At 39.0% G+C, this 14,747-nt stretch overlaps 1 protein-coding gene across 4 annotated transcripts in view; it reads right to left on the bottom strand.

Moving 5' to 3' along the window:
- Positions 1–14,747, bottom strand: part of PIP4K2A (phosphatidylinositol-5-phosphate 4-kinase type 2 alpha) — a 192,367-nt gene that overhangs the window by 55,547 nt on the left and 122,073 nt on the right. For all 4 annotated transcript variants that reach the window (XM_007058472.4, XM_037890842.2, XM_037890843.2 and 1 more), the window contains one exon: positions 6,193–6,345. In XM_007058472.4, coding sequence (XP_007058534.2) covers positions 6,193–6,345 — 153 coding nt within the window. The remainder of the gene's footprint in view (positions 1–6,192; positions 6,346–14,747) is intronic.

The following is a 14,747-nucleotide window of genomic DNA, read 5'->3' on the forward strand; positions in this document are numbered from 1 at the left end:
CCTTCTCTCAGCCAGTCTTTTAGATTGTTTTTTCTCCCTTATGGGAGGGAATGCAGCCTCCCTTCCTGGTGAGGCTTGCTGTCTTGCTGCTCCTCGCTTACTGGCAGATTGACTCCCCCCCCAAAAAACAGGGGAGGGTTAAAAAAGGTCTCATGAAGACCTCAGTTGGAATCAGCTGATCCTAATTGCCCTCAGGTAACTAACTCCCTCTCAGCTGAGCCTAATTGATCTCTGGTAACCCCTTCTCAGCTGAACCTGATTGACCTGTAGTCACCCCTCTTCAGTTGATAAGGAGGAGGGACTTTTACCCTTCTGGGACTTTTCTACCCCACCCTTGCAGCAGTCTGTCCTGAGTTTATCACAGTACATTTTGATTGAGGGTTTGCATTTTCCTGCAAGCTCTAAAGTTTTTTCTATACTAGAAAAATTACACTTTTAACTAAAATGATTTAAAAAATGATCAAGTTAAACTGGTGTAACCCTCTAATGAGAGACACAAACTAAATCAATTTAAAAATAAATATGGTGCAACTTTTCTAGACTAGACGAGGCTTAACACCTCATGGCTGCTGCACCGTCTCGTGTTTTTTAAACTCTGAAGATCTTGCTACCCCACAAATAAAATGCGTGTTTACCTTTTCCTTACTCATTTGGTATTTTTTCACTTTTAAAATTAACAGAACATCAAATTGCCTTTTTGTAGAATTATACCGCAGTGACAAATGAGAATGCTGGAACTTACACTGCATCTTTTGAAAATGGATGAACTGTAGCCATCACAAGACTTCAGCTTTAATGTGCTTAGTCATGAAAGAGTGACTTCTACTGAAAATCATTAGTTCTCTACATTTTCCACAAGTACGCCGTAGTTTTTAAAAATCCTATCCCAAGGAGGTTTAAAACAGGAGACTGCATTTATACAATGTACTATATTAAGGAACCTTTTTCTTTTGTAGTACCGTATTGTGAAAATTCTGCTATAATTAGGAGGTGGAATTTTCAGACGCTTCTCAAACATTTAAAATTATGACAAACTAGAAAATTTGACATACATGTCTTGCTAAATGTACCCCTAAAATAGTTTATCCTCAATGAAAAATAAAAACCTTATAGTTAAAATGACTCTTTAAATTTAGGTTAAAGCCTAATGTCAATATAAATGTTTTCCTTTACAATTTTAAAAAATTCAGACTAAGGGCTTGTCTAGACAGTTACTGTGCAGCAAGACGGATTGTACATCTACAGAACTCCAGCATTCTGCGCACTAATTTTCCACTGGACCCTGATGCTGTGCACTAAAAGCTCCCTAGTGTATTTGCATACTGCTCTTATTCTCCATTCTGCTGATACAAGACAGAATTTTAAATGGTGACAGTATGCACTTACCAACTGACACTTGAGGTGGCAAAGTCCCACACTTAGACACCACTGAGAGCTTCAAAACTCCCTACTCAGCTGCCACCTAAACCTGCAGGTGCCTAAATTCCCATGGCTCCTAGATTTCTGCCAGTGGGTATATGCAAAACTGCCTAAAAGTCCTGATGCTGCTGAGCTTCTTGGAGCTCTAGCACACACCTACGTCCTGGCAGGATTCTCAAATTAGGTGTTTCTACTGGATCAGGCCCTCCACAAAATATAATCAGTGGGAGCAGGCTGGGAATTTTTGGGCCAGGCTATTGGGTATTCTGGGGTGAGTCTCTCTCAGTCTCTCCTGTTGGAGGTATCCCACTTCGTATAAATAAACATTTCTTAGAGCAAGGACATAAACCAATTCTCCCATAACCCAGGTGAGTGCTCTCACCACTGGGCTACCGGGTTTTTGTTGTTGTTTTATAGGAAACAAAGCAAAGTCCCAGGCTCATCTGATCAGTTGACTAGAGGCTTTAGTAAGTCAGATTAAAGCTTCAATCACTCCTCTTTTTTTTTTTTTTTTTTTTTACAGTGACCCTTCTTGTTTTTATAGTAATTTTTCATGTAATACTTTCAAGACTAGTTCAGTTTAACTTTAATTGTGGATACTTGTATATAACTAGTTTCTAATATTAGAGTCTAATTAAATTCGATCTTTTCATCTCTTTCCTGCTACTTTATGGAAAATCTTATGTAAAATAGCAGTAATAAGCTTGTAAATGGGGAAAAGTCTAACATGACAGGTTTTGAAAAATGCTACTCAATACTATATTAGAAATACACCATCCAGGGAGACCGCTGCGAGCCCTGGAAAATTTAAACCCAAAAGGATATTTATCTGGTAGAAGTGAAAACCTAGTTTTATCTTCTATGTATTGGAAAAATCCACCAACATGCATTGTGTAGAAGATTTACTGGTTAGGGACTAGTGGTCATCATACACTATATGAATATTGATTGTTCCATTGACAAATTACTAATAAGCAGTCCAAGACCAGCCACAGTACTTCTAAAGACTTTGATTGCTTTTTTTCCAGTGGCAGTTTCATATAGTATATGTGCACTGATATAACCACTCCAATACAAATGCCATTGCAACAAGGTTTATTTTAGTTATCTGGATTTAACTTTTCTTTCAGCTTTATCACAATCACTTTGTTCTTTTAACAGCAGGTTGTCAAAAACACCTAAGGAAAAATACCGTACATTGAAACTGCTCTGTTCATCTGGTTCTCAGTGTTTATGAAGCTTAGTTAACATTTGTTAAGTGCATTGAAATTCTCCAGCAGAAAGTATTTTTATATCTAATTCTTAATACTATATCCAAAGATTATACCAGCCCACACCTGACTCAAGTTACTAAAGAATCAACAATATTAAGGACAGAATACATATTAATAATAACTAATTCACTGGAGCAGAGACTTGAACTTGCATCTCCCACCTCCAGGTGAGTACCTAAACAACCAGGCTAAAATCATTCTCAAGTATGTATAGTACATGTTCCCCATTCTTACGATATTTGGTTCTCTTTAATTGGTGTAAAGTCCACCGATGTACCCCTGGTGCAGACATCTTATTAATTACTATTACTGTAGGTATTAACTTAGAGCTTGACATTTTAAAAATGCCATAGAAGCATTAAACACCATCAAGCATTTTTCATTCATGTTAGACTCGTCCTTCAGTCAAACTCTTGAAAGGAGTGATTGTTTATTCTGAAAGGTAATCTGAATTTCAACCATCTCAAAATCTGTATAATTAACTTCACAGATAATAAGGATTACCATTAATTACCTGGACAAATAAACTGGGTAACACTGTTTGCTGCACTGATTTACAGATCAAATGCCTTTGAGATCAAAGCTATGATTCAAAGATTGGAAGCTTTATCAACTAAAAAAAGCTCCAGTTACAATTAGAGAATAATTTTAACTGCTAAATTGTCACTAAGAAGTTTTCAAAATATCATCTTTTCCTAAAATGACAGTGTATATCTCCAGAAAAATAAAAATACATTAATCTTATATTGCATTTATACAGAGGGAGAGAAACAAACAAAGATAATATAGCCAGGCAACTGTGAAGTAATACACAAACCAACAGATTGTGATGACATCATGAAAGTAATGTCTGAGTGGTTTGTGATGTCAGATCCTGAGATATGTGATAGCCTTCCTAGTTTGCTTGTGCTGTGTTTGAAGGAAGATTTTCACAAGTATGAACATTTTGACTAAAACAATAAGTAAAACTGTTCATTTCGTCTGACTTCTCCTGCATTCTATTTTTTGTAAGTTTATGTTTCTCTAAGAAACAGAATATCAGAAGGAACAGGTTTTTTAGATGTTACATAAACTTACAGTTTGATTTCAAGTGAAGACCAGTAATAAGAGGCAGGGCCTGAAAATCAGATATTTACTAGTCAGAGGAATAAATCTACTAGCTAAAAGCAGCAATGAGGGTCTTTGAGTGGGGTTTGATGAGGGTACCCAAGTGAGCAGCACTCCCAAATGCTTGGAAATGGGGTACTCGGTACTTCTCAGAGTGCTGACCCTGGAATCTGCTACAGGACCCAAATGCTCCTATGGCCTTGGCTTACAGATGTGATAAATCTGAAGCCTCCTCTCCCACATACCAAAGGTTGGGGGGACTGAGCAAAAGCCTTGTTCTCTTTCCTCCTCTTTCCCTGCCCCAAGCTGCTAAGAGCGAGGGGGAGCTTCATTCTTTCTTTCAACCCCTCCTCTACACCCCTCTGGCTGCTGGAAGGAAGGAGCATCACTCTTTCCCTATTTTCCCTCAGATGCTGCATAGCAGAAACTTTTCTCTTTTCTTCCTAATGAGAAAGGAGTTTAAACATTCCTCTTCACTCCCATTCCTAGAAGTTGAAAAAAAGAACAAAGCTTTGCATTCTCTTCATTTGCTCCCTCCCTGACACAAAGTCACCTGCATACCACCGCAGTTGCTCACAGCTTTTATTTTGAGCTTCAGGATTAATAAAATTATCATAATCTCACACACCATCACTGGTATTATGTAATAAGCACCATAAACATGCTTGGCACTAAAGAAACAGAGGAAAATGCTGTCTTCTTGCAGCATCAATCAATATAGCAAGGAAGTTCAAATAAATTATATCAGGCCTGACTTCCAGTAACTTTGTAGGTCTGCACTGTGTGTCAGATCCAGCAGTACATACACACAGTACTCTTGCATTTGTGCATAGTTATGCGTATCTATAAACATTTGAAAAGAAGGCCCATAAACCAGTGTCTGAAGGGTCAATTGTGAAGCAACAAAAGGTTTTTGGTTTTTTGTAAGTGACCTATATTTGATGAATTGTCACTGATATACTTTGCAGAAGTTTTAAGGAGGCTATGAATGAAGAAAGGGAGATCATGACACCTTTATCCTGTTGCTCAGCATCATCGTTTGCCTTCTTCTGTATCTCCTTTGCTGCCTCACCCGACTTCTTTCTATTCCTGCTCCCTGGTCTCTCTTTCCTTTCCTATGTAATACTCTCCTCACTGTGTCCCACTTCACTGATACTATATAAGGCTCTTCTACTCCAATTTCAGGAATTTCCAATTTGTAACACATGCCTATTCTCATAGTATAACACCGACAGACCTCAGACATCAGGAGGCAGGATCGAACCTGGGACTTCTGAAGCTTAGTGTATGAGCCTCTATAGCAAGAGCTAAAAGTCACATGGCTCTTTTAGATAAGGTTGTAGCTGACTCATTAAACTCTAGATCAGGGGTTCTCAAACTGGGGGTCAGGGGAGTTGGATTGCAAACTGTCAGCCTCCACTACAAACCCCGATTTGCCTCCAGCATTTATAATGGTGTTAAATATATTAAAAATTGTTTTTAATTTATAGGGGGGGGTGTCACACTCAGAGGCTTGCTATGTGAAAGAAGTCACCAGTATACAAGTTTGAGAATCACTGCTCTAGATGGTCTAGGTGCCACTAGAGGGGGGACACAGCACCACACCAAGTAAGCATTGGTTACATACCTCACCTAGCTGTGGAAGCATGTCCTGAGCTCAAGAGACTTCCCAGTTTGCAACCCCACTTGTAACACCGACAGAGCCTGGTCGTCAACAGTTGGGATCAAACCTGGAACCTCCAGAGTTAAATGCATGAGCCTCTACTGCATGATCTAAAAGCCACATGGCTCTTAGCTAAGGCTGTACCAGACTCAATCTCTAGATGGTCTAGGTGCTACTGGATGGGGACAGAGTGCCATACCAAGCAGGCAGGGGTTACAAAAGCACAACATTTACATTTATCAGCACTCATCTGAGATGACTTATATTACTCCCTTATGGCTTTGCCACACGAGTAGCAAAAATTTGAGAAGTACCTCATATTCATACCGATAAAACCTATTTATCCAGCAGTATTCCCCATATGTGCGCACACACACACACACGCACACTTTATTTTCATTTTTATATATAAATGCGATATTCATCACTTGCAATCAGTATTACTAAAATATATAAGCAGCATTTAGTCAATGACAGTAAGTGACGCACAAAAGGAAAATGAACTAAATTATCTGAACTGATCCTATTTTCACAATCACTTATCAAGATCTTTTGCCATACCAAAGAAAAAATAACCTGAAATTAACTGACAATACATTAATAATGCAGCATCTCTATAGCCAAAATAGCACACATTTAAAACGCTTCCTTTATCACAGAGAATTTCATTTAAATTTTTCCAAATTAAATTTAATACTTCTCATCTCCTGATAGTAACTAAAATATTACCTGATGATATTTCTTCAGAATGTTGTGCATTTCTGCTACATCTTCACTTGTTATAGTTTTGATAACATATCTTTTGTCATATGAGGTGTGAAAACGGGCACCACTTCGTGTTTGAGAATCATTAGCAAGTGGAGCACTTCTCGTCAAGGAATTCTGCCACATTAATTACAAAAAGGAAAACATGTCAGACAAAAATACACAGTGTAGTTGAAATGCGTGCAGTACATTAAAATTTGTTTTCTATTCTCTTACAAAACATTTGCACCTTGCTCAATTCTACCAAAATGCCTGTCTGCTGCTAGCTTGGCTGAATGGTCAATTTACTTCACAAAATATTTTGCAAAGATAAAAATATCAGCATCCACCAATGTTTAAATGATCTTTCTGAAGTTAATTTACATTGATCTCGTATTCTATTTTAAAAACAGTTAGTTTTTGGAAGAAAATTAAATAGGGAATAAAACAGTTGAAATACAATAGTACACCACAATAATTGCACGTACAAGATGAATCAGATAGAGCAGTGTCATATTAATATTAATTAATGCCTGAGTCAGTGTAATCTAGCACACAAAGTATGAGATGAGAGTCAGAATTCCTTGGTTCTAATCCCACCTCTACCACTGATTTGATGCATGGCCTTGGGCAAGTTATGTGCAGTCTGTTTCCTCTTCTGTAAAATGAGGGTACCTACCTACCTACCTCAAAGGGGAGCTCAGAGAATTAGTTAATTTTGTATAATGCTTTGAAGATACGAAGTGCGACAGGATTAGCAGGTGTTAGACTGATGCTTGTGTGACCTCAAGCTACTTCTCTTGCATTTTAGGGAAAACCAGTGAGTACTCAGATCAGCATTACTTTTACCATTAAGACTGGCAAAATGAAAATTATATAGTAAAGTTCAACAAATATAGTGTACCATTGGCTGAAAATAACTTTAATTAGATTGTTAGGTTGGTATACACCAGGCATAGTACCTAACAATTTTTAACAGTTATGTAAATAACGATAATAGTGATAATGAAATTGAAACATGTAGTAAGAACGTACAATACCACTCTTACACCCTATTTAAATCTCCACAAAATTAGACTTTACTCCAGAAAGACTAATCAAGTTAGGTATGAGTTCTTGGAATATATTCAGAGACTATAACACTTCTGGATTCATAGAGCCTTCAGTCCAGTCCCCACTTTGCTTACCATTGGCTACAGTGGAAAGTAATCCAACCTCTACCTCACCGCACATAATGCCATTCTACTCAAACAAATGCTGCTACAAACAAAACCCCCATTCCCTTTAAATATATGATGAATTCTTACAATATATTGTTTTTCTGGGGGAAAAAAGCCATTTACATAGAAAATTATATTAAAACTTCGTATACAATATAAATTTATGCTTTGCAACTTTCAACTGCAAATCCTTAAATGGTGATAGTCCCAGCAAATATCTTGTCCTAGTACTCTTAAAACAAGCAGAATAATTACAGTAGCAACACAGTACAATATACTTTAATCTTTCAATATAGCACATTGTTGAAAGAATTAGAGATAGATGCAGGATCACACTGCAAGCATAAGAACATTTTCAGAAAGTTATTATAAACACGTTCATTCCACGCGAACAAGGGGCCAAAACCACAAAGGTTTATTTTAACAGAATCATCTTCTATTTGGCAAGGAGGTCCCTTTAGTGGGGCAATTATCTCTGCTTCTTTCTTCATTAAATACACAATATACTGTGTGCCAGAAATAATATATCAATTGCTCAGCACAGCAAAATACAACTACTGGTAGAAATATAACAGCTGTTTATGCCAGACCTATTGTTGAGGCTGTACACAGCAATGACAATGCAAATGAAAGACATTTCTTGTTCTAATTTACTGCAGAAACCACCAAAAAGGAACAAACTTTCCAGTCTTACTGAAACACTGAGGAATATGTACTGTACATTTTAGTGAAACTGTGATTTACGTATCAGTGTGTTTGAGCACTGCAAGGATCCAAATCTGCTATTAGGAGAAACACATACAAGTCCCTTGGACTTTGGAGCCATGCATATTCTGCATGGCTCCAGAGGTAGTATTTGGCTCCCAAGTTAGAAGTGCTCAGTGAAGATGCCACACGTTAGCCAGGTTATGTAACTTGTAATGAGGCATGGGAATGATGATGGTGCTGATTCAGGACAGGACTTGAGCACATGCTTAACTTTAAGAAGGGTGCATAAATCCCATTGACTTCAATGGGCCTTAAACGCACACTTAAATTCTGTCCTGAACTGAGGTGGCTTTCCTGAATCAGGGCCTAAATACTAAGTGAAAAGGTTTTCCACAAGGTTTCTTTATTCAGCCCAGTAAGGACCAGCAAGAACAGTGAGATACCAAATATAAATGTAATGCTCAACTGGAATGAAAAGTACTTATAACATGGAGTGTGGGAGAAAAATAGAAAAACTTTGCGGGGTTCTGTGTTTTACTTAGTTTTTTTTTTTAAAACAGGCAGACACGGTCAGCTGGGGTTATCCTGACATATGTGATGAAACAGCTGTATGGTGATTCCTTCCATTGTCTTCTTCATACAGATTTAGGATGCTGATGATATGCTAGGGCATTGAATGTCCCTTTCCTCTCCTGTGATCCAAAGAGACCTTTGGGGCAGCCACTGATGGTTCAGTTCCTTCTCTGCAGTGGGAAGGATCTCGAAGACCCACTTCCCAAAGTGGAGATTCCTCAGAACAGGCAGGATAGGCTTTGCACACCATGTTCTGAGTCACTATTTTACATAGAATGGAAGCCTGCAAGTTTATGTATCATCATCCACTTTCAGATGTTCCATCCTCTGCACTTCCCTCCCTGTTCCTCGCTCCACACTGGAAAGATGACCAAGGGAACGTACTCCGTTCTGCCACTGGGGTGTTATTTTTTGTTTACAATTGTGGTCTTTATTTGTGAGACACTGGACCAACCACCTTAACACTACATTTGATGCTCAGCATTCCATTCATTTTATAATTAAAGATTAATTTTCAACTAAGTTGATGATCTTAGAAATTCTCAGCACAACTCCACTCCTCCCCCAAAACGCTGCAGTGTAACAGTTTTGTTTCCATAGCTCTTTGTAATGGGTTAAAATGTAGCTTTATATAATAGAAGCTTTTCAGATCCTGGAGACAGTAGCAGCTTCATTACCACCTCCAGAAAAATGTTAGGACTTAAAAATGTCAAAGATTAAATATTTAATATAATAAATTATTTCTTAGAAAAGTAAATTACAGGTTATTGTTGCATGTACAGTAGTCACATGAACGCTTGCTCAGTTATTAGGATATAATTTAGTTAGCAACAACAGGAGTTACTGGGTCATTAATTACAACTGTTCCCAGAAGAAAAAGGTGTCTTATTCTCTGGTAACTATACAAATAAAACTAGGTTATTTGTCAATAACTGCAGTTCTCTGAATATATTACTCCTGATGAACCCTAACCTTGGACTTGTGAGCCACGTGGCATAAATCTTGAAAACAAGTAACTGAGGAGCAGGACATGAGTTGTTATGCATTCATATTTTTTATGAAGAACTGCAAAGAGGTGTGGTCCACACTGCCACTACTGAAACAGGGAAGAGGAAAGGTGAGTGAAGGTGGATGTGTGAAGGCATATTCTGAAATTTTCAGTACCTACTAAGTAATCTACAGCATCATTTTCCGTCACAATATTTGGAGATTAAGGGCCAGATTCAGATTACTTTCCTACACTGAGGGCCACTTATTACAGCAGAGTCACATTAAAGGGAGAAGGGTCTACTTGCAAAGAAAGGTGCTACTACAACACTTGAGTAAGGATATCAGAATTTGTCCCCACATACAAAACGTAGAAGGCTCTTCATCACTGAAACTTCTTGCTAGTGTTTCCGAAACTCCATTGTTTTTGTAGGTGCTTTTGTATAAAAAAAGAGACATTAAATGTACCAGGAAAAAAAAAAAGGGCAAATCAGCAATCAAAGAGGTTTGTGGCCCATGTTTATGCCAAAACCTTTCACAAAAGATCATTTTGAACAAGGATTTTCAAACCTAATCAAAGTAGGTTTTTTGTTGTTGATTAATTTCAGCCCATGAAGAAAGCTTCTAAGATGGCCTCTTTTCCCGCAATCAAAGTGCTTGAGAGAGAAATCCTGTGTGAAACTCACAGATTTGGCTGGTCTTCCTTTGTTGAAAATAAATAAGGACACTTACAATTTCCATAAACATTTGCTCACTTAGACTCTGATCCTGCCACTGGATTCATGCAGAAAGACCCTTGTGCACCATGTAGGTCCCTTTGCGAGACTGGGGCCTTGCTTTTCAGGAAACAGTTGGCTCTCTAAATGTGAACTACAGATTTTGCAGATTTCCCTTATTTTTTTTTTCCAGCCACAAAGATATTATTGCACAATAATATCTTCACATATTTTCTTCCCCTTTCTTGTTTTTTTAAAACTGAGGTCCTCACAAGAAAACATCACGATTAATCAGGGTTAAATGAACACTAAATAAAGTGAGGAGCCAGAGGAAGATGAAAGTGCCTTTAAAGTAAAATGCCTTCACTGGATTGTGGGGAATATATATATATTTGTCGTGTGTGGGGAAAAAAAAAAAAAAAATATATATATATATATACACACACACACACACACACATATACACACGCCAAATTTCTCAATGTACAGAATACTAATATTTATCCCCCCCACTTACTCTACTCCAGCTACTATTCTAATTCCTTTGCACAACTCAACAGGATTCTGCAAGGTTCATAGCCAATAAGTGTGAAAACTATCCTCCGATCCCCAGTCAAAACTCACACGCTAAGGAATTAGAAAGTTTGATGTGAATGAAAAATTCCAAATACTTCAGTCCATAAGTATTGAAGAAAAGGAACCTTAAAATCCCTCCAACCCAAAACAGACAAAGTGAGAGGATGTTTGGTTTTGGAGTTTTTTAAAAACCTCAGTTGAGAGTTAACTATTGCTCACGGGCTTTCAAACTGGGTTCAAAGACCACTGGTGGTCTGCAAGGCTCTGGAGAGTTGCCTGGGTCAAATGGTGCTGGGTCTCCCTATTTCTAGCTGCTGAAGTGCATTAAGAGACAGCTAAAAATACATTAAACACTTTCTTGGCATTTACTTTCTATGTAAGAAACTGCTGTGGTTGCCACTGGCATACTATGTGATTGCAAATGGGAGAGGATATGGTCCACACAATTGTGAATGGAAGGGGACAAGATCCAGAAATTAATTCTCTCTCAAGATATGGGTCACATTATGAAAATGAATCCTTGCTAGAGCTAGTTGTGAGGAGCAATAGCCACCCTTTGGGAGCCACATCCTGTAGTTACAAGGCCTGGTCTACACTACACAGTTAGGTCAACGTAAGGCAGCTTATGTCGACCTATGTCAGTGTACATGCTACAGCCTTGCTCCCGCCGATGTAAGTGCCCTACTACACCGACATAACTCCACCTCTATGAAAGGCGTAGGGCTTATGTTGCTGTAGTTAGGATGAGGCAGCATCCATGGCTCTGCAGAGCCATGAAATTAACAAGGAAGTCCTCCCTGCTCCCAGCTGGGCTACTTCCCACTGCCCTGACTCCCCTCAGAGCCAGACTGCCCCTGGCTTCCAGTCAGGCTGCTGCCCAGGCTCCCAGCTCAACTGCCCCCAGGGTCCGGCTCCCCACTCCCAGCCGGGCTGCTGCCCAGGCTGCCCACTTTCAGATGGACTGTGCCTGCCTGGCTCCGCACTGGGAGCCCAGCTGCACTGAGGTTCATGCTCCCTGCTGAGAATCAGGGCAGCTGGCTCACTCCTGGTAGGCAGTGCAGAGTTCAGAGCCTGGGTGGCTGCCCTTCTCTTGGTGAGGAGCAGGGAGCTCAGAGCTGGGGGGCAGCCCTGATCCCAGAAGAGAGCTGGGAGCCCGGGGGGCAGTTGTGCTCCCAGAGGGGTACAGAGAGCCAGGAAACCAGGCAGAGCCAGGCTCCTAGCTGGGAGCTACATGGAACTGAGAGCCTAGGGTCTCAACTCCCCCCCACCCCACCAGCTCTCTTAAGTTGGTGGAAGCGTTCCTGGTGAGGATGTGCACCACCAACAGAAGGAGAGCAATGTGGACATGAACCACTGCAGTAATTACAGTCTGTAAGTCGACCTACCTCTAGTATTGTAGACATATCCTAGGTAAGACACGTTTTGATCACAAATGTAGTTTGAAATAATGGCAGGCGCTGAAGAATACAATTCCCCTTAAGCCTTAGAAGAAGGGCTACAAGTAAAGAGTATTATTTAATTCTAATACTACTAGCAAGTTGTTTACTGTGATTTTTCTTTGTGTTTGGATTAGGAGATCATTCAAACAAATTAATTTGTTTTTCAGTTTATAGAAAGTTCTATCTTCGTATTGTGCCGATTACAATATTTGCTTGGAAAAGGCTACCACTTTCTGCTAGTTCCAATGTAGTACTGAGTTTTGTACTGGTAGATGTTTGCAGACAATTTAATCTCCCTGGTCCTTTCAAATAGAAACAAAGGATTTGCTAAGGGAAAACTTCCACACAGCATGTGAAATTTTTCATTTCACAACTATACTAGCTACATTTATCACCCAGTTACAAATTTTCAAAGCTAGGCTTCATTAGAACATGTAGCCCTGTTGCCTGGACATCAGAGCAATCATCTTTAAATAAAGGGAGGAAAACTTGTCCAAATGTGCCAACATTTGTAAATGATAGGGTACACAAACGGGAAATATACTGGACTAGAAAAGTTTTAGGGAGCCACATAGTGGAAACAGTTGTTTTGCTAAACATTAAATGCATTTTAAAAATAAGAAACCTTCCCACCTAGAGACAGTTAGCATATATGCTTTGCCTGATTCATGGTTTAATAACAGACACCATCAACCAAAACACCTTTGTGCCCCTGCATTTCCAAATTATACTAAAGATATGTAGCACGTGTATTGATGATGCAGAAGGAAGAGACTGTTGGGTACGAAAGGGAAGTAAAGAATAGTTTAAATGGGGCAATTGGCATTTTTGTGTTTCATGTCAGTTTCACACAGGTCCTTGCCAATTTTCATTAAGGAATTGTACAGAATAGACAAGGGGATCCTGATAGAAGCTGGGTCTGGTACAGTAACTGATGAACTGACAGCTGGTAAGAGAAGACCCAGACATGAAAATAACAGTAAAATAATGTGGCATTCAGTGCACAGCATGTGTCACAAAATGGGTGCAATTTTTTGGACTTCTCCTCTTTAAGGTTAGATACTAACCTCAGGGGATAAGTCTAGACTAGAACAAACATTTTTTTTTAAAAGCACCATCTTATTTCAGTGTAGATCGACCCAAAAAGGTGTATACGTTACAGTGATTAACAGGCAGACTGAAAAATACTGTTGTATTCCCTGAACTGGGTTGCACTTTAGCAGTCAGCTTAAAAACAGCCCTAATTCTGATTTTCTGAGATAAAATGTATCACACTGCTTTCTGTGATGGAAAGTGGTAAAACAGCAGTGTTGTATCTAGACTTTGGTGGCAACATCGAGTACCTGGATGATTTTTATTATAGCATGCTAGTGAAAGTGAACAAACAGGACATAAGAAACTAAATATGCATCAATATACATAAAGATAACTGGATTTGACCTCCTTATAGAAAGCAGCATAGGTCTCTTCAGCTCATCTCTCTTCTAGATCTAGCTGCAATCATTGCCAGGGCCTTGTATATATAGGCACTAGCACACCCTAATTGTCATAACTCTTCCTGTACATGGGATTTTATAAATAGATTGTCAGTCTTTTCTTATTTCCTTCCCAATCTCAGAGTTAACCCAGATAAAAGGAGCTCCCAGACACGAGGTAGCTTAAAAAAAAAAGAGAGAGAAAGAGAAAGAATAGTGGAGGGGAAGGAACAGATAGAAAGGGATGAGCGATGGCAAGTGCCGGACAGTGTGCACCCCTTCTCAGAACTGCTCATACTCTAATTTTTTTTTCTTGTTTAGAGAAAGAAAAGGGAAAGAAACCAAACCAGTTGCACTTTAGAAATGTACAGACTGGGAAGGGGAGGTGAAGGATTTATCCTTTAAATGCATTTAAGAATGGCCCTATAAAGCAGCTGTGTTCTGCCCTTGCAAGGGGATAGATTAAATGTTTTAATAGCCCTTTCAGGTCTTTCACTATGAACCAAAAGCACACTCCTATTATGCAGCTACTGTACACAGTGACATGTTGACATAACAGTGAAGCATTAGTCATACTAACCACAAACAAGTCATTTTATTAATTCTGTTGTCAGTAAAAGCAGTACTGGTATGTAGTCTCCAAAGAGCATTACAGAACAAAGAAAGATCACATGAGGTCACAAAACCCTGTCCCCTTTAGAAAAAAGAAAAGAAGTACTTGTGGCATCTTAGAGACTAAAATTTATTTGAGCATAACCTTTTGTGAGCTACAGCTCACTTCATTGGATGCATGCAGTGGAAAATACAGTGGGCAGATTTTATATACACAGAGAACATGAAACAATG

Source organism: Chelonia mydas, chromosome 2, assembly GCF_015237465.2.
Source record: "Chelonia mydas isolate rCheMyd1 chromosome 2, rCheMyd1.pri.v2, whole genome shotgun sequence".
NCBI classification, from domain to species: domain Eukaryota; kingdom Metazoa; phylum Chordata; order Testudines; family Cheloniidae; genus Chelonia; species Chelonia mydas.